The 20835-nt window shown below is 46.2% G+C and overlaps 1 protein-coding gene across 2 annotated transcripts in view; it reads left to right on the forward strand.

Annotated features, from left to right (window-relative positions):
- Nucleotides 1-4161: 4161 nt before the first annotated feature.
- The window catches only part of faf1 (Fas (TNFRSF6) associated factor 1), a 383193-nt gene continuing 366519 nt past the window's right edge, over nt 4162-20835 (forward strand). For both annotated transcript variants that reach the window (XM_078561145.1, XM_078561146.1), the window contains exons 1-2: nt 4162-4427; nt 12221-12289. In XM_078561145.1, coding sequence (XP_078417271.1) covers nt 4386-4427; nt 12221-12289 — 111 coding nt within the window. In that variant the 5' untranslated portion in view covers nt 4162-4385. The remainder of the gene's footprint in view (nt 4428-12220; nt 12290-20835) is intronic.

A 20835-nucleotide genomic window follows, 5' to 3' on the forward strand; every position in this document is an offset into this window, starting at 1 on the left:
TTCCTAGACAGATTGTGACCGCCTTACATTTAAATTGGTCTTTTGGGAAAATTACACTATGTACAATACAAATCAGTTTACTTAAAGAAAGTTGAAAATAATTTGCAGCTTTGAGAGCTTTTGACCCCAAGACTAATTTCCTTAAAAAAAAGTTAATCAGAAATTCAAGAGACAAGTACAATTAACTTTTTATAAATTCCTCCAAATAAAATGATTATTACAGTTTTTTTTGCATAGCTGACATCGCAATTCTTAGTCCTTCAGTTACAGACATGAACATATATTAAACCAATACACTGCCAAAAGAACTGCCTACTCATCAATTATATTGCCTCTGTCACCTGTATTTTAAAAGGGAATTAATTTATGAAAATAGCTGGCTGTAATGTCACTTGAGGTTCAGAGGATAGTTATGAACTGCTTTCAGTCAATTGATAATCATTCATGCCATATAACTCTCAATGTTCTCTTATGGAAAATGAGGGAACACACAACTCAAGGCAAAAATTACTGCAGTCATCAATTTCAACCAAGGCTAAACAATGTCAGTTTTTGTCACAAATGAAAACAGATTGACTAGAAAAATAAGTTATTTTTTTCAGGAAAAAGAACAATGAAAAGAAGTAGTGATTTTAACACCCCTCCCACAACTGAAATTATTGACGAGAGAGAGAAGGGGTGGAGGAGAGTGTGGATGAGTAAAGTAGAGTGACAGCTCTACTGGGGTGGTGAGGGAGTGAGATGGGATTGCCCTGCACTCTGTGCTGGGATGGGAGTGGGGTAAGTATTGCTCTGTGCTGGGGAAGGCGTTGTCCTGGGCTGGAAGAGGGAGTGGGATGGGAAAGAGGTTACTCAGTGCTGAGCGAAGGAGTGGGGGAGGGACTCTTCTCTGCTGGGTGAAGGATTGCTCTGTGTTGGGGAGGGATTACTCTGGTAGGGAGGGATTGTTCTGTGCTAGGGAGGGATTGCTCTGGTAAGGAGGGATTGCTCTGTGCTGGGGAGGGATTGCTATGGTAGCGAGGGATTGCTCTGTGCTGGGGGAGGGATTGCTCTGTGCTGGGGGAGGGATTGCTCTCTGCTGGGGGAGGGACTACTCTCTGCTGGTAGAGGGATTGCTCTACTAGGGAAGAATTGCTCTGTGCCAGGGGAGGGGTTGCTCTGCTGGAGAGTGATTGCTCCGCTGAGGGAGGGTTTGTTCTGCTTGGGAGGGATTGCTCTGTGCTGGGGGATGGATTGGTCTGGTAGGGAGGGATTGCTCTGTGCTGGGGATGGATTGCTCTGGTGGGGAGGGATTGCTCTGTGCTGGGGAGGGATTGCTCTGTGCCGGGGGAGGGATTGCTCTGTGCTGGGGGAGGGATTGCTCTGTGCTGGGTGAAGGATTGCTCTGTGTTGGGGAGGGATAGCTCTGGTAGGGAGTGGATGCTCTGTGTTGGGGGAGGGATTGCTCAATGCTGGGGAGGGATTGCTCTGTGCTGGGGGAGGGATTGCTCTCTGCTAGGGGAGGGATTACTCTCTGCTGGTAGACGGATTGCTCTACTGGGGAAGGATTGCTCTGTGCTGGGGGAGGGATTGCTCTGCTGGAGAGTGATTGCTCTGCCGAGGGAGGGATTGTGCTGTGCTGCGGGGTGGAATTGCTCTGCTGGGATGTGATTACTCTGTGGTGCGGGAGGAATTGTTCTGCTGGGAGAGGAATTGCTCTGCTAGGACAGGGATTGCTCTCTGCTGGGAGAGGGTGTGAGGAGGGCTGCTCTGCTAGGACAGGGATTGCTCTCTGCTGGGAGAGGGTGTGAGGAGGGTTGCTTTGCTAGGACAGGGATTGCTCTCTGCTGGGAGAGGGTGTGAGGAGGGTTGCTTTGCTAGGACAGGGATTGCTCTGCTGGGGGAGGGCATACTCTGTGGGGGAGGGATTGCTCTGTGCTAAGGTGGATTGCTCTGTGCTTAGGGTGGGATTTCTCTGTGCTGGGAGATGGATTGCTCTGCTGGAGGAGGGATTGCTCTGCCTGGGGAGGAATTGTTCTGTGCTGGGAGAGGTTGTGCGGAGGTATTTCCCTGTGCTGGGTGAGGGTTTGATGTGCTGTGAAGGGATAGTTTTGCTGAGGGAGGAATTGCCCTGATGGGGAATGGCTTCCTCTGTGCTGGGGGAGGGATTGCTGTTCTTGGGAGGGATTGCTCCGTGCTGGGAGGGATTGCTCTGCAAGGCAGGGATTGCTGTGTGCCGGGGAGGGATTGCTCTGCTGGGGAATTATTGCTCTGTGGTGGGGGATGGATTGCTCTGCTGGGGAGTGATTGCTCTGTGCTGGGGAGTGATTGCTATGCTGGAGGCGGGTTGTTCTGTGCTGGGGGAGGAATTGTTCTGTGCTGGAGAAAGATTGCTCTGTGCTGGTATAGGAATGGCTATGCTACGGAGGGATTGCTCTGTGTTGGGACTGGGAGTACTCTCTGTTGGGGGTGGGTTTGGGGATGGTTTGCTCTGGGCGGGGAGGGATTGCTCTGTGCTAAGGTGGATTGCTCTGAGCTTAGGGTGGGATTTCTCTGTGCTGGGAGATGGATTGCTCTGCTGGAGGAGGGATTGCTCTGCTGGGGGAGGAATTGTTCTGTGCTGGGAGAGGTTGTGCGGAGGTTTTCCCTGTGCTGGGTGAGGGTTTGATGTGCTGTGAAGGGATAGTTTTGCTGAGGGAGGAATTGCCCTGATGGGGAATGGATTCCTCTGTGCTGGGGGAGGGATTATGCTGTTCTGGGGAGGGATTGTTCCATGCTGGGAGGGATTGCTGTGCAAGGCAGGGATTGCTATGTGCCGGGGAGGGATTGCTCTGCTGTGGAATGATTGCTCTGTGGTGGGGGAGGGATTGCTTTGCTGGGGAGTGATTGCTCTGTGCTGGGGAGTGATTGCTATGCTGGAGGCGGGTTGTTCTGTGCTGGGGGAGGAATTGTTCTGTGCTGTAGAAAGATTGCTCTGTGCCGGTATAGGAATGGCTATGCTGGGGGAGGGATTGCTCAGTGCTGGGGAGGGATTGCTCTGTGCTGGGGGAGGGATTGCTCTCTGCTAGGGGAGGGATTACTCTCTGCTGGTAGACGGATTGCTCTACTGGGGAAGGATTGCTCTGTGCTGGGGGAGGGATTGCTCTGCTGGAGAGTGATTGCTTTGCCGAGGGAGGGATTGTTCTGTGCTGTGGGAGGGGGGGTGGAATTGCTCTGCTGGGGGGTGATTACTCTGCTGCAGGAGGAATTGTTCTGCTGGGAGAGGAATTGCTCTGCTAGGACAGGGATTGCTCTCTATTGGGAGAGGGTGTGAGGAGGGTTGCTCTGCTAGGACAGGGATTGCTCTGCTGGGGGAGGGATTGCTCTGCTGGGGGAGGGATTGCTCTGTGCTTAGGGTGGGATTTCTCTGTGCTGGGAGATGGATTGCTCTGCTGGAGGAGGGATTGCTCTGCTGGAGGAGGGATTGCTGTGCTGGGGGAGGAATTGTTCTGTGCTGGGAGAGGTTGTGCGGAGGTATTTCCCTGTGTTGGGTGAGGGTTTGATGTGCTGTGAAGGGATAGTTTTGCTGAGGGAGGAATTGCCCTGATGGGGAATGGATTCCTCTGTGCTGGGGAAGGGATTGCTCTGCTTTGGAGGGATTACCGTGTGGTGGGGCTGAGAGTATTCCGTTGGGGATGGTTGTGGGGAGTAGGCTGCTCTGTGTGGGGGAGGGACTGTTCTGCTGGGGAGGGATTGGTCTGTGCTGGGGAGGGATTTTCTGCTGGGGAGGGATTGGTCTGCTGGGTGGGGGCGGGGGGGTGGGGTTGGTCTGTACTGAGGGAGGGATTTTCTGCTGGGGAGGGATTGGTCTGTGCTGGGGGAGGGGGATTTTCTACTGGGGAGGGATTGGTCTGTGCTGGGTGGAGGGGGGGGGATTTTCTACTGGGGAGGGATTGGTCTGCTGGGGGGGTGGGATTGGTCTGTGTTGGGGGAGGGATTGTTCTGCTTGGGAGGCATTGGTCTGTTCTGGGAGTCGGAGAACTCTGTTGGAAACGCGCCCACCGACTACACTCTTATCCCACAAGCAGTTGACAGCTGCATCACGTGGAGAAACAGCCGTAAACACGACGTTTATTTCCCTTCACGACAGCGTGACAAGCAAATTTAGAGAACGACGATGCCGTAAAGCTGTGAGGAAAAGCTCATTCTCGCTGGGGGTAGTAGCTAATGGTTTGTTTCCTTTAAAAAAAATAGTGGAACGTAATTTTAAGTTCTGTTGTTTTGGACGGTAGTTGGATACTAAAGAAAAAGCCAAGAAAGGCTTTTAAAATATCCGTATTTGTTTTGATTCGTGGCTCGGGGAAGGTTGGTGAGAGCCCATCTCCCTCCCTCCTAAGCATCCGAGCGCAGTTGAAAGAAGCAGCAGAATGGCGGCCATGGACCGAGAGATGATTCTCGCCGACTTTCAGGTGCATTCGATGTTTTTGAAGACTTTTCTCATGCCTTGTTTAGCGAATTGTGGATGAACGAGACACTTTACTATCTGTTTTGCGTTAAATGGCGGATGTGCTGGACCGGCTACTTGGTTGTCATGTAAATAATTGCCCACATGTTGCGGGTCTCAAATGTAGCAGAGGAAGATGTTGCTGACCCCATTCTTTGCCATACATGTATCTTTAAGAACGTTATATATAACTGATTATATTTCTGATTGTGCGGTTTTGTGGAACATTCTCATTTATCGCAAGAAAACTGAATTTTTGGTTTCTTAACTACAATTCGCATACATTTTTTAAAACTGAAAGCAACAGCTCAGGCATCACAAACTGCACAGGCGACAGATGCCCCTCATGCAGTTTATCACTTGTCGTCATGAATATGTAGAGCTTGGGTTTTTGTGGGGGTGGAGGTCCTGCTATATTCTGTTAAATTCTAAATAGCTTTAGACAAAATTTTATAATCTTGCTGAATGGTTTGTTATATAACTGATGTTTAGCTCAATATGATTGACTAGTTTATGTAGATCTTCCATTGATGTAGTTGGAGCTTCAACCCTTTTTTGTAATTTATATAAAATGTGATGGACAATTGCCACATTCTATGTTTGAATTGTTAGGTATTAGTATTTTCTGATCTAAATCAATTCTAGATGCTTTAATGTAAAATGTTTATTGCAAATACAGAACATTTTCTGGAAACTAAATGTAGAATATCACAAAACCATAAATCTATCTAGGCACTTGAGCTTCAGACTCATCAGTCAAATTGCAGGTACCTGCTACTTTAATGTTAAATATTTGACAAGCTGTTTAAATGAGAAAATTGGAGATGTAGAACAGCAACTGAATTGGTGAACTGTACCTAATGAAGTGATGAATAATTTATAGTATTTATGGTCCTGATAATTTACTGATCCCTTAAAATCATTATTCTGCTTTATTAAAATATCAGCATTTGTAATACTGATGGAAGTTGATAGAATAGTCTTAATGTTTTGGAAGGAATATGAAATATCCAATTAGCTTCTTTCCATGGGTTACAATTTATTTTTAGTAGCAATTGATCATAATGCTAAACATTTTGGCCTATCGTATCTGTGCCAGCTATTTGCTCTTGATTGTTATGGGAAGTGCTGTTCCCAATATCTAATGGTACAAGGACTAGGGGACACAGATTTAAAGTTTGGGGGAAGAAATACAGGGAAGATGTGAGGAACAACTTTTTTACGCAGCAAGTGATAATGATCTGGAACTTGATGCATTCAGTGATGATCCATAATTTCAAAAGGAAATTGGACAGGTAAATAATTTTGCAGGACTACAGTAATAGAGTGGGGAACAAAACTGACTGAGTTGCTTTTACAGAGAGCCGGTATGGACTTGAGCAGAATGGTGGCCTTCTGCGCCATTATGACTCTGACATTGATGACAATGAGGGAGAGAAAAGCAGGTAAAAATACAAGTTGGGGTGAGGTGTTTCCCCAATGTAGAGGGTAAGAGGAAGTGCTCCCCCTAGTGCTTATCCTCAAAGCTTTGTTGGCAGCAGCCTGGCATCAAGCCAGTTATCTTCCTTGCAGCTACATGGAATCAGAGCAGCTTTTGTTCTCGAGGGGAGAGGTGGATGGTTCTGCTGAACTTTTAGTTTTATTATTGAGGAGCTTAGTTTTACCCACTTAAAATATGGAGCTGTGTAATGCTTTTGTGGACCTAGTAAATAGGTTCCACGGTTTGATGTGGATAAATTTATCAGTTGTACCAAAAGCAGCCTCATCATTGTTCCCATGATGACTCGTGGTAAATGTATTGCCTGTGCTCAGTAGAGCCCTGCAGACCAGGGAGGCCCCCGATGTTCAATCTTTGTAGGGAAAAGATGATCAGGCTTGGACAGAAATATGTTGATGACAACAGAGTTAGGGCTGAAATCCAGAGGAAGCAGCTACAATGCTGGGCCCAGTGACATCAGCTTGGTAAGCTTCAAGGAAGTGGAACAGGGAAGGGGAATCGCTTAAGGAGAAGAAGGGCCAGGACAGTGATTGGAAGGAGGAGTGAAGGTTAGGGGAGAGGGCATGGGGAAAGGAAGGGGAATCATAGAACCTTGTAGCACACAAAGAGGGCTTTTGGTTTGTCCTATCTGTGCCAGCTTTTTGAAATTTACATCAACTTGTATTTGTATAGCACCTTTAATGCAATGAAATGTCCTAAGGCACTTCAGAGGCATTATAAAACAAAATATGACTCTGAGCCACAGAAGGAGATATTAGGACAGATGTCCAAAAGCTGAGTTAAAGAAGTAGGTTTTTAAGGAGTTTTTTTTAAGGAGGAAAGTGAGGTTGGGAGGTGCAGAGGTTTAGGGAGGAAATTCCAGAGCTTAGGGCCTAGGCAGCTGAAGCACTGTCACCAGTACTTAGTCCCATAACCCTGAATTCAGGTACATGTCCTTTTGAAACTTCCTATGGAATTTGTTTCCACCATTGTCTTAGGTTTTGCATTCCAGATCTTAATTACCCTCTGTATGTGGAAAAAAAATCATTTCCCTTCTAGTTCTTTTGCCAATTGTTGTAAATTTACGACCTTGCCAGATGAAACAGTTTCTCTCTACTTTCTCTATCAAAACGCTTTATAATTTTGAATACCCATGTATATCTCTCATTAACTACTCCTGTTCTAAGGAGAATAATCCCAACTTTGCAAGCTCTCGACATAACTGAAATCCCTGGTATCGCCCTGTTAAACCTGCTCTGCATTCTCTTCAAGGCCTTGACATCCTTCCTAAAATACGGTGCCGAGAATTGTACACAGCGTCCCAGCTGATGCCTGACCAGTGATTTGTGAAGATTGAGCTTTTATTCCATGCCCCTGTTTACAAAGCCAAGTGTCCCATACTCTTCTTTTAACTGCCTTATCAACTTCACTAAATCAGCTCCATTGCATGAAAACAAGGTTGGAAAACTGATATTGCTTGATGTATTGAACTAGATTCCTCTTGGCGCAATGTTACATTTAATAGGAATTTGCATCATATCAATGTAGTATATTCCATGAAATTTTATATATGGTAAATATATTTCTTGGCAGTCCCAGAATAATAATTTAATCCACGAATGAAAAAGTGAGTTATTTCTATCTTTTTGATGAGTGGAGCACAATAAGAGGGGCAGAGGGGCATTCCAAAATGGCGCTTCTGACATGTCTGCCTTTTTCCTTAGCCGAGGGTTCCCCTTAGAGTGGTTGACAGGGCCCTCAACCGTGTCTGATCCATCTCCCACAGCTCTGCCCTTCCCCTCCCTCCCAGAAACATGATAGGATCCCCCTTGTCCTCACTTTTCATCCCACCAGCCTCTGAATTCAAAGGATCATCCTCCCCCATTTTCGCCAACTCCAGCATGGTGCCACCACCAAACACATCCCCCCCCCCCCCCCAGCCTACCCCTTGGCCTTGGTCCACTCCTCCAACTCCGCATCCTTTCCCATGCAATTGCAGAAGGTGCAACACCTACCCCTTTACCTCCTCCCTCCTCGACGTCCTAGGCCCCAAACACTTCTTTCAAGTGAAGCAGCGCTTCATTTGCACCTGCTTCAATTTGGTCTACTGTATTCGCTGCTCTCAATACAGTTCTCTCTCCTGTCCCAGTCTCTTCCCAACTACATCCGCGATTCCCCTGATGCCCTACGTCATATCAACAATTTCCAGTTCCCTGGCCCTAACAGTGTGCTCTTCACCATGGATGTCCAATCCCTCTACACCTCTATCCCCCACCAGGATGGCCTGAGGGCTCTCTGCTTCTTCCTTGAACAGAGACCCGAACAATTCCCATTCACCACCACTCTGCTCCATCTGGCTGAACTTGTTCTCTCACTGAACAATTTCTCCTTTAACTTGTCTCACTTCCTCCAAATAAAAGGTGTGGCTACAGGTACCCGCATGGGTCCCAGATATGCCTGTTCCTTTATGGGGTAAATTCCTTGTTCCAGTCCTACTCAGGCCCCCCCCACAACTCCTTTTTTCGGTACATCGATGTTTCGGTGCTGCTTCATGCTCTTGTCCAGACCTGGAAAGATTTGTCAATTTTGCTTCCAACTTCCACCCCTCCATCACCTTCACATGGTCCATCTGACACTTCCCTTCCCTTCCTTGGCCTCTGTCTCGATTTCTGGTGATAGACTATCCACCAATATTCACTACAAGCCAACCGACTCCCACAGCTACCTCGACAACAGCTTCTCACACCCTGCTTCCTGTAAGGACTCCATCCCGTTCTCTCAGTTCCTTCACCTCCGTCGCATCTGTTCTGATGCCACTTTCCAAAACGGCGCTTCTGACATGTCTTCCTTAACCGAGGTTTCCCACCCACTGTGGTTTTCAGGACCCTCAACCGTGTCCGACCCATCTCCTGCGCCTCTGCCTTTACACCTTCCTCTCCCTCCCAGAACCATGATTGGGTGCCCCTTGTCCTCACTTTTCACCCCACCAGCATTCAAAGGATCATCCTCCACCATTTCTGCCAACTCCAGCATGATGCCACCACCAAACACATCTTCCCTTCACCTCCTGTGCCACCCCTCCCCCAAGTCGGCATTCTGTAGGGACCGTTCCCTCATCACCCCCAACACCTCATCTCCCTCCCATGGCATCTTCCCATGCAATCGCAGAAGGTGCAGTACCTGTCTCTTTACCTATTCCCTCCTCACCGTCCAAGGGCCCAAACACTTCTTTCAGGTGAAGCAGCGCTTCACTTGCACCTCCTTCAATTTGGCGTACTGCATTCGCTGCTCCCAATGCGGTCTCCTCTACATTGGAGAGACCAAATGCAGACTGGGTGACCACTTTGCGGAGCACCTTCAGTCTGTCCGCAAGCATGACCCGGACCTCCCTGTCGCTTGCCATTTCAACACACCATCCTGCTCTCATGCCCACATGTCCATCCTTGGCCTGCTGCAATGTTCCAGTGAAGCCCAACACAAACTGGAGGAACAGCACCTCATCCTCCGATTAGGCATTTTACAGCCTTCAGGACTTAACATTGAGCTCAACAACTTCAGACCATGATCTCTCTCCTCCATCCTCACTCCTCCTTTTTATCCCCTTTTTTCAACATTCATTTTCATTTCTTAATTTTAATTTTTAAATTTCTTCTCAGCTCCCACCTATCACTGACCTTCTATTCTGCTCTACCTGCTCCATCCCCTCGCAAACAGTATAAAATCCATCCCATTTCTACTTCTCTTTTAACTCTGAAGGAGAGTCATACGGACTCCAGACATTAGCTGTTTCTCTCTCCACAGATGCTGCCAGACCTGCTGAACTTTCCCAGCATTTTCTGATTTTATTTCAGATTTTCAGCATCTGCAGTGTTTGCTTTTATATTAAGTAACAGGGACATTGCATTAATCATCTTTTGACATTACTTGAAGTAATTAGATTCAGTTTCAGAAATATGTGCTATAGAGAAAACTAAGAATTCTGGTTTAGATAACTTCTAGTTTTGAAGGCATCAGTAAAGATTAAATCTTTGTGTAAAATTGCTCAGGATACAATATTTAAAGAAAATCCTTCCAGAATCTACCACTTGATCCTGTCCTTGTACAGTTTCTCCTTCTGTTGTGACTCTCCCTCTCCACATCTCAACAATTATTACTTGTATTTATATAGTGCATTTAATGTAATAAAATGTCCTAAAGTACAGGAGCATTATAAATTAAAATTTGACACCAAACAACATTAGGCGATATTAAGGCAGCTGACTAAGTTTGGTCATAGAATTACATTTTAGGAAACATCTTAAAGGAAGAAAGAGATGGAAGAAGTTTAGGGAGGAAATTCCAGAGCCTAGGCCCATGGCAGCTGAAGGCATGGCCACCAGTGGGGGAGCAATTAAAATTGGGAATGTTCAAGAGATCTGAATTAGAGGAGCACAGATATTGTGGAGAGGTGTCAGACTGGAAGAGATTATAGAGAGAAGGAATGCAAGGCCATGAAAGAATTAGAAAACAAGGATGAGAATTTTTAAATCAAGGGGTTACTTAACTGGGAACCATTGTAGGTCAGCAAGCACCAGGGTGATGTGCAAATAATACTTGAGAGGTCGGCCAGGAGTGCGTTGGAGGTCATGTTAAGAGGCGGCAAAGGCATGGATGAGGGTTTTAGCAGCAAATTAATTGAAGCAGGGGCTGAATCGGGTGAGGGTGAATTGGGAGGTTTGGAGTGGATATGTGGTTGGAAACTCATCTCAGGACCAAATACGACACCAAGTTGTGAATGGTTTGGTTCAGCCTCGGTATTTGCTAGCGGGAGGGATGTAGTCTGTTGCTAGTAAATGGAGTTTGTAGCCAGGAGCAAAAACAAATATTGGAAGAAATTTTTGCTCACCCAGCACTGGATTTCAGATGAGCATTCTGCTACTTTTATTGGAGGAGTGGCAAGGTATGGTGAGTTAAAGCTAGGTGTTGTCAGGGTACATGTGAAAACTGACACTGTTTTTACATGTTGCTGAGTGACAGCACATAGATGAGAAATGGAATGTGACTGGGGATAGGACTTTGGGGGCACCAGAGGTAACAGTGTAGGAGTGGGAAAAGAGGTGTTGCAGTTGATATCCAGACTACAGTTAAATAATTAAGAATGGAACAAGATGCCATCAAAGTTTATTTCCTGATTTGTATGGATTAGTTAACCAAAGATTGCATTGCAGAACATTATTCTACATGGCACCTCTTTGCATAGTAGCATACAGATTGACTCCCAGGTTTGATTTTATCCCCCTTGTGTTCCAGTTTAAGACTGTGATTTGGTGCTCCACAGCACCACCTTGCTGTCCTTAATAGGATCACCCACTGAAATTAATTCTTTTATTTATCTTTCTAAATATGGAATAAATATTGAGGAGTAGATTTTCAACTCATGGTTTGAGTGCAAAACTGTGTATCAGGCAGCCAACCTGTACTGACTGTTTTGCGTTTGGGCAGCAGGTTTAAGTTATGCAAAATGTGTGAGGGTCTGATTATTTCCTCCAGTGTTGCTCATGCTGAGATGGATGATAAACTCTTTCAAGACAACTGGGAAGTTGTGCAATGTAACGCCATGTGCTGTCGGGGCTACTGATTTATTGTAACTGGATATGTTAAATTCTATTTTAATTGTATGGGTATTCCAGGATTTTGCTGATGGTGTGAGTCAGTGAATTCCTTAAAATAATGGGCCTATGCCTTTGTGATTGAATAGTCGTTCCATTTTTACTAATTGATCTTGGATTTTTACTGCTGCTTTGGGGATTGATTTAGACACCTGTGTTCATTTATTCTGTGACAGCCATACATAGTGGATTTTTTTTTGGTGTGGATGAATTTAAGGCAGCCAGTCAAAACAAGATAATATGCATCGGGTTCAATTGTGAGGACAAGTTGCGTAATTTTGGATTTATGCCCTTAAATTTTAATGGTTGAGTAGTGGCCTAATGCTACGTTCACACCTCCTTACCCCCCGCCCCAAACCCATTCTTTGCCCTCCTCGTTGCACCTGCTCCTGGCAGCGGCAGCAGCAGCCCCCCCCCCATATATGGCTGTCTCTTTCAGCCCATGCTCTTTGCTCCCCACCACCTTGTTTAAAGTTTTACGTCAAATAGATGCATCGTGTTACATGAAGATTGGTAAAACAAGTTGTACAAAGCAAAGTTATATCATTTGTAATTTGTAAATGTCTTGCATATAGCAAGTATTCCTAATATTTAATGTTTGCCTTTTTAAACATTACTTTTTGCCTTTTCTAGGCATGCACTGGAATTGAAAATATTGATGAAGCTATTACGTTGCTCGAACAGAATAATTGGGATTTAGTGGTAAGTACCTGGTGGCAATTGTGAAACTAATAGTTTTGAATTGTATAGTATATTCAGGAAATCTTTCAATAATTTGTGACATCCTTGGAAAAAGTTTTAAGTGCGTAACATAACTAATTTGCTGTACCATTCAACTCATGAAGAACACAGACATTCTGAATTATAGTAAGCTTAGATTGTTGCTGAAGTGTGACTTATACTGTGCCACCAGATACCACTATAAGTCATTTTTGTTGAATCTGTATCCTTCTTTGTCTTAGGCAGTCCCTTGGGGTCGAGGATGACTTACTTCCACACTAAAAATGAGTTCTCAGGTGACTGAAGAGTCCAATGTGCGACCTATCAGTCTCTGTCACAGGTGGGCAGACGGTGGTGGGGAGAACAGGTGGATGGGGTGCCCGGGTTGCCACCTGCTCCTTTCGCAGTCGATGCTTGGCTTCAGCTAGCCCTTGGCGATGAGACTTGAGGTATTCAACTTCTTCCCAGGTGCTTTCCCTCCACTTCGGGCGGTCTTGGGCATGGATTCCCAGATGTCGTTTGGGATGTTGCACTTTTCCAAGAAGGCTTTAAGTGTGTCTTTGAAGCATTTCCTCTGCCCTCCTGGGGCTCGCTTGCTGTGTTGAAGCTCTGAGTAGAGCGCTTGTTTAGGGAGTCTTGTGTCAGGCATGCGGACGATGTGGCCACCCAGCGGAGGTGATCGAGCATGGTCAGTGCTTTGATGCTGGGAATGTTGGCCTGAGCAAGAACACTGATATTGGTGCACCTATTGTGCCAATGCATTTGCAGGAACAGCATTGGTGGTATTTCTCCAGAATTTTGAGGTGCCTGCTGTACATAGCCCACATTTCTGAGCCATATAGGAGGGCAGGTAGCACTACTTCTCTGTAGACCATAAGCTTGGTGCTGGGTTTGAGGTCCTGGTCTTCAAACACTCTTCCTCAGGCAGCCGAAGGCTGTGCTGTGGTAACTATAGAGGAGTCTCCCTGCTGTTGGCCACAGGGAAGGCAAGAATCCTCTTCAATCGCCTTCTCCCTGTGGCTGAAGATCTCCTCCCAGAGTTGCAATGTGGATTCCGCCCACTAAGGGGCACAAGGGACATGATCTTCGCCACGCGCAACTGCAAAAGAAATGCAGGGGACAGCATCTGTTTCCATCCCATTTCTCATCTACGTGATGGCCCTCGGTGGCATCATCTGAAAACACAACTTCCAACTCCACAATACTTCACCACAAGCTGTCTCAATTTCTCCACTATCGGAGTTGTTACAAACATCCAGTATCGGATGTATAGAGATTTCCTCCAGTCAATTATTGGGAAAATCGAAACCATTGTCTTTGGTCGCTGCCACAAATGTCATTACCTAGCCATCAACTCTATCCACCTACCTGACTACTACCTGGGGCTGAACCAGACTGTTCGCAACCTCAGCTCCCTGTGTGATCCCAAGCTGATTTTCTAACCCTATATTTTTCCATCACCAGTAGTGCCTGTTGCCACCTCCATAATATCATCTGTCTCTACCCTTGATTCAGCCCATCTGCTGCTAAAAATCTCAACCAGGCCTTTGTTACCTCCAGACTTGACTCTCCCAGTGCTCTCCTGGATGACCTTCCACCCTTCATAAACTAGAGCTCATGTAAAGTTCTGATGCCTGTATCCAGGGATGAGGAATTTTCACTGTTTAGTGGAATTCTGACTTTTGGATGATGAATTCTGCCTTTTCAACTTTCTTTTTCAACCTTTGCTTCCCTCAGCCGCTGCCACCTCCAATGTAGCCAAAGCCGGGAGGTGAAAGTCTCAGCCTGGAAAATCTCTGCCAGTAACAAGGCTGGTAGCAGGATCTGAGGGAGCCGCCACTGCTTTACTTGTTTTTATTTTTGCTGGTGTCTGAGGCCACGTTAATTTGCATGAAATTATTTTTCGACTGTGTATTTGTTCGTGGTATGTGGGCACCGCTGGCAAGGCTAGCATTTATTGCCCATCTCTAATTGCCTTTAAGGTGGTGGTGAGCTGCCTTCTTGAACCACTGCAGCCCATGTGGTGTAGATACACCCACAGTGCTGTTAGGGAGGCAGTTCCCAAAATTTTGACCCAGTGACAGTGAAGGAATGGCAATACATTTCCAAGTTGGGTTGGTGAGTGGCTTGGAGGGTAATTTCAAGGTGGTGGTGTTGCCATGTGTCTGCTGCCCTTGTCCTTCTAGATGGTGGGGGTCGTGATTTGGAAAATGCTATTTAAGGAGGCTTGGTGAGTTCCTGCAGTACATCTTGTAGATGGTACATGCCGCTGCCACTATGCATCGGTGGTGGAGGGTGAATGTTTGTGGATGGGGTGCCAATCAAGCGGGCTGCTTTGTCCTGGATGATATCAAGCTTCTTGAGTGTTGTTGGAGCTGCACTCAACCAGGCAAGTGGAGAGTATTTCATCACATTCCTAACTCGTGCTTTGTAGATGGTGGACAGGCTTTGATGAGTCAGGAGGTGAGCCACTCGCCACAGGATTCCTAGCCTCTAACCTGCCCTTTAAGCCACAGTATTTATATGGCTAGTCCAGTTCAGTTTCTGGTCATTGGTCAACCCCCCAGAATGTTGATAGTGGGGGATTCAGCGATGATAATGCCATTGAATGTAAAGGGGCGATAGTTAGATTCTGTCTTGTTGGAGATGGTCATTGCCTGGCACTTGTTTGGTGTGAACTTTACTTGCTACTTGTCAGCCCAAGCCTGGATATTGTCCAGGCCTTGCTGCTTTTGGATATGCTTCAGTATTTGAGGAGTTGGGTATGGTGCTGAACATTGTGCAATCATAAGTGAACATCCCCAATTATGACCTTATGATAGATGGAAGGAAGGTCATTGATGAAGCAGCTGAAGATGATTGAGCCTATCCTTAATTGTCCTTGTGAAGGTGGTGAGTTTAAAGGGGATCACATTGGAAAATAGTTTACCAAACCCTGCATAGTCCTTTGCTTTGCTTTGCATGTATATAATCTAGCAAGGTCATGTTCTGTTGTTAGTGCATGTAATACAGGATGAAGTCCATACTAACTGCATTGAATGCTGAAATGCTGAGGCCACTTTGGTGATTTGATACAAATGCATTGGTCCACAGTTCTGAAGGTAATAGAAGGGAAACAAAGGGAAAACTAATATTTTTACCTACTTGAAGTCTAATAAATCGACCTATATGAAGTCACATAGAATCATTTGCATTTCACTACAGATCATCATAAGTGACATAATTGCATATTTCCTTGTCACACAAAAATTTAAAACTTTTTTGACTTCAGTCACTAATTTTCAGACCATTTTGTCTTCAGCCATTCCTCATCCTGATATGTCCTAATTAGCATAAAGTCCCTTTTGTACTTCATCTCTGTTCTCGCTGACCTACATTGGCTGCTGGTCTGACAACGTCTCAGATTTGAAATTCTCCTCATTGTGTTCAGATCTGTCCATGGGTCCATTGCGCTCTATCTCTGACCTCCTCCATCCCTGCAACCCTTTAGTCCCTGTGTTCCTTCTTTTCTGGTCTCTTGTGCACCTGCAGTGTCCACATCTGTACCATCAGTTGTGCTTTCAATTGCCTAGGCTCTTAAGTTCTGGAATTCCCTTCCTAAACCTCTGCTCCTTTTAAGACACTCCTTAAAATCTACATAGAGTCAGAGAAGTCTACAGCACAGAAAAAAGCCCTTCGGCCCATTGAGTCTGCGCTGGTCAAACAAGTACCTAACTATTCTAATCCCATTTTCCAGCACTAGACCCATGGCCTTGTATGCCATGGCATTGCAAGTGCACATCTAAATACTTCTTAAATGCTAGGAGGGTTTCTGCCTCTACCACCCTTTCAGGCAGTGAGTTCCAGATTCCCACCACCCTCTGGGTGAAAAAATTCTTCCTCACACCCCCTCTAAACCTCCTGCCCCTTACCTTAAATCTATGCCCCCTGGTTATTGATCCCTCCACCAAGGGGAAAAGTTCCTTCCTGTCTGCCCTGTCTATCCCCCTCATAATTTTATACATCTCAATCATGTCCCCCCTCAATCTCCTCTCCTCCAGGGAAAATAACCCCAGTCTATCCAATCTCTCCTCATAACTAAAGCTCTCCAGCCCAGGCAACACCCTGGTAACTCACCTCTGCATTCTCTCTAGTGCACTCACATCCTTCCTATAATGCGGATTCCAGAACTGCATGCATTACTCTAGCTATGGCCTAACCACAGGTTAGGGTGCCTTGGGGTGCTTTACTATGTTAAAGCTGTTATATAAGTTCAGATTGTTGCTGACATTGGAGTTGTATATTTGGTTGGTATTCTTGTGTTGTACCGTACTGCTGTTGTACAGGTATTCTTATGCTTTGACATATACAGCTCAGCTGCTGTGGTGGGAAGGATTGTTCCAATGCTCTCATCTAATCTATCTTAATTTCCATTGACAGTGCATCACAGCCAAGCCTGATCCTGCTCTTCCACCCCATTCACATGCTCTCTTTTTCTCCTCCATAGCCCAGTGACACTGAGAACAATGGTAAAGCCTTCAACTTATCTCACCTAAGCTTCTCCAATTCAGCATGTACCTGAAATTTAAATCTCAGCCCACCTTGTTGAGGCTGACATTACATAACTCTGATGCTTTAATAAAGGACAATGTTGTTGAATAAGAAATCTTGCATTTCGGTACTCTTTCAAGAATAATTAAAATAAACTAGATCCAGTATCGAGCACCTCAAGGACAGCCAAATGACGCCAGCCTTCCTTGGAACAGAACTTGTTTTTCCATACCCTATCCTTAAGAGTACATTACTCATTGTGAATATTATGTTCATGCCATGCTTGTAATCTTTCTGAAACTGCTAATATAGTAACAGCTTTGTATCATGGAATAATATGTTTGAAAACAGGCTGACTACCTAAGATCTTTTCATATCACTTTCCACATTCCCATCTAACCCCAGAGAACAGTGTCAACCCCCCTCACTATCCTATCCCCTACTTCCACTACATTCCTTTTTGCTCCCGCCGCTTGAATGGCTTCCTGTACCACAGTGCTATGGCCAACCAACTCATCCACCTTGCAGACCTTGCTTTTGTCCACACAGGTTGTGAGCACCTCAAACCTGTTTGACAATTGCAAAGGCTGAGGCTCCTCCACTGCTGTCTACTCAGTCCCATTACCTGCCTCACTGACAGTCACATCATCCTGCCCCTCACTGCTGACCAAAACAGATGACCCTTTTCTAAGAGGTTAACTGTCTTCTGGAACAAAATATCCAGGTATTTCTCCCCCTCCCTTATGTTGCGCAGTGTCTGCATTTCAGCTTCCAGATCAATAATCCTGATCTGGAATTCCTCAAGCTGCTCACACTTCCTGCAGTTGTGTTTGCTGTGGATCGCTTTGGCGTCCAAAAGCCCCCACATCTCACAGCTGCAACATAACACCTGTCCCTCCATTCTAATTTATGTTATTTAATTTACTTTAATGACTTCCTTCTGATGTATGTTAAAATTTACTGTGTTTATTGAATGCTGGTACCACTGACAACTAAGGTTATATGCTTCTTAACTACAAGGTATTCCTTTGCACTCTTTTGCCCTGCGCCTCTGCCGCTCTCCTCGCGCTCTTTTGCCCTGCGCTTCTGCCGCTCTCCTCGCGCTCTTTTGCCCTGCGCCTCTGCCGCTCTCCTCGCGCTCTTTTGCCCTGCGCCTCTGCCGCTCTCCTCGCGCTCTTTTGCCCTGCGCCTCTGCCGCTCTCCTCGTGCTCTTTTGCCCTGCGCCTCTGCCCCTCTCCTCGCGCTCTTTTGCCCTGCGCCTCTGCCCCTCTCCTCGCGCTCTTTTGCCCTGCGCCTCTGCCGCTCTCCTCGCGCTCTTTTGCCCTGCGCCTCTGCCGCTCTCCTCGCGCTCTTTTGCCCTGCGCCTCTGCCGCTCTCCTCGCGCTCTTTTGCCCTGCGCCTCTGCCGCTCTCCTCGCGCTCTTTTGCCCTGCGCCTCTGCCGCTCTCCTCGCGCTCTTTTGCCCTGCGCCTCTGCCGCTCTCCTCGCGCTCTTTTGCCCTGCGCCTCTGCCGCTCTCCTCGCGCTCTTTTGCCCTGCGCCTCTGCCGCTCTCCTCGCGCTCTTTTGCCCTGCGCCTCTGCCGCTCTCCTCGCGCTCTTTTGCCCTGCGCCTCTGCCGCTCTCCTCGCGCTCTTTTGCCCTGCGCCTCTGCCGCTCTCCTCGCGCTCTTTTGCCCTGCGCCTCTGCCGCTCTCCTCGCGCTCTTTTGCCCTGCGCCTCTGCCGCTCTCCTCGCGCTCTTTTGCCCTGCGCCTCTGCCGCTCTCCTCGCGCTCTTTTGCCCTGCGCCTCTGCCGCTCTCCTCGCGCTCTTTTATCGGACACAAATCTTCCAAGGTGGCATGACGAGATGGGAAAGCCTCTTTTTTTTTAAAGAAGCATATGAGATTCTGACTTTATTAATGGAGGTGTAGAGTATAGAAGCAAGGAAATATGTTAAACCTTTACAAAACATTGATTAGGCCATCATGCTTTAGCAGGGAGTTGTTTTATTCCTTCATGGGATAGGAATATTGCTGGCAAGGCCAGCATTTTTTGCCCACTCCTAATTGCCCTTGAAGGTGGTGGTGAGCTGCCTTCTTGAACTGCTGCAGTCCATGCGATATAGGTACGCCCATAGTGATGCTAAGGGAATTTCAGGTTTTGACTCCATGATGGTGTAGGAACGACGATATAGTTCCAAGTGAGGGTGACGTTTGGCTTTGAGGGGAACTTGCAGAAGGTGGTGTTCCCATGGTGCTTCTGCCCTTGTCCTTTTAGGTTGAGGGTTGGCAAACTTTTCTGCTGGAGGTCCACATCTGAATAGGAAAATTGCAGGGGGAGGGTCCAGCCAGAAACAGTCAAGAAATGGCAATTAAATAAAGATAAATTTTGGTACAGATAAACAAAGACATTATTATCATTTATACCATCGTAACGATGCATTATGGGCAATAACAAAACCCAGAGTGTACTCTTTTTCATACCCTATTGGCTGAATGTGAACAATGCTATTAGTCACCCCTCCTTACAACGTTATCAAAGTCCAGTGTCATTCTTTTTCTCTCTTCACTGACCCTGCTGAATACTTCAATCATTTTCTCTTTTTCATTTCAGATTTCCAGCATTTGCAGTATTTTGCTTTTGTCTAAGCCAATATAAATGCTGCTTTAATCACAGAATCACACAGTGCAGAAGAGGCCCTTCAGCCCATTGCGTCTGCACTGACATGTGAGAAACACCTGACCTACCTACCTAATCCCATTTACCAGCACTTGGCCCATAGCCTTGAATGTTATGATGTGCCAAATGCTCATCCAGGTACTTTTTAAAGGATGTGAGGCAACCCGCCTCCAACCAACACCCCCCCCTCCCCACCCAGGCAGCGCAATGCAGATCGTCACCACCCTCTGGGTAAAAAAATTTTTTCCTCACATTCCCCCCCCCCCAACCTTCTGCCCCTCACCTTGAACTTATGTCCCTTCATGACTGACCCTTCAATAACAGCTGCTCCCTATCCACCCTGTCCATGCCCTTCATAATCTTGTACATCTCGATCAAGTCGCCACTCAGTCTTCTCTGCTCCAACGAAAACAACCCAAGTCTATCCAACCTCTCTTCATAACTTAAATGTTTCATCCCAGGCAACATCCTGGTGAATCTCCTCTGCACCGCCTCCAGTGCAAATGTGATTTGCAATATGGTGTTGCAAGAACCACCGAAGAAAAAACAGTAAAGAAATTAGAGAGAAAATGTGGAGAGACCAAAAGGCATTTCAGAGGCAGTTACCACATCCTGTGGGGTACAGATCACTGTACTCCCTTTCTACCTTTCATTCCAAGAGCTGGGATTTAATAACCACACAGCACATTTTAAAAGAAGTGCTACCAAGTGCACCGGTAGTCTGTTCCATGCACATTCGAGTATGTCCAAACTGCAAATGATTGTTCCACACCTGGTAACTTTTAATTTTCTCAAAACACAAAACCCTAACCTGAAATCGTATAGTCTTCACTTTGTTGTATTTGTCATCCTTCTAAAAATCTTAACCTTAGCTGCACCTCTGGCAGGGACGGAAGATGCTTTTCCAACTCCTACTATAGATATTGGCACATAAGTTGACCTTGAACCCTCCAAAAACTATGGTTGACTTATAAGCTGACTATAAAAGTGAACCACTGGCGTGAGTGGTCACCACCTTTGTCGTTCACTATGTGTCATCTTTTCTGTGTGGGCTTGCCTTAAACTCCTGAGCACCTTTGCAACACAACCTGTATTACTTGCTTTATCCCTTGCACCCTGTTATAAGGTTCTGGTAAGTAAAACATCCATTTGTGGAGTGGACAATTTGAGGCTAACTATTAATATGAACATACCATGTCATGGCTGATGGGTTGGGGTGGGGTTGACTTATACTCTGAGTATATGCACAAACATGATTTCTGGGACTGAAAAAATGGAGTTGTCTTGTACATTGCAACCAATGGTATTTTCAGAAGTGCATGAACAACTAATCACTGAGATG

This window comes from Cetorhinus maximus, chromosome 17 (genome assembly GCF_964194155.1).
Source record: "Cetorhinus maximus chromosome 17, sCetMax3.hap1.1, whole genome shotgun sequence".
NCBI lineage: Eukaryota > Metazoa > Chordata > Chondrichthyes > Lamniformes > Cetorhinidae > Cetorhinus > Cetorhinus maximus.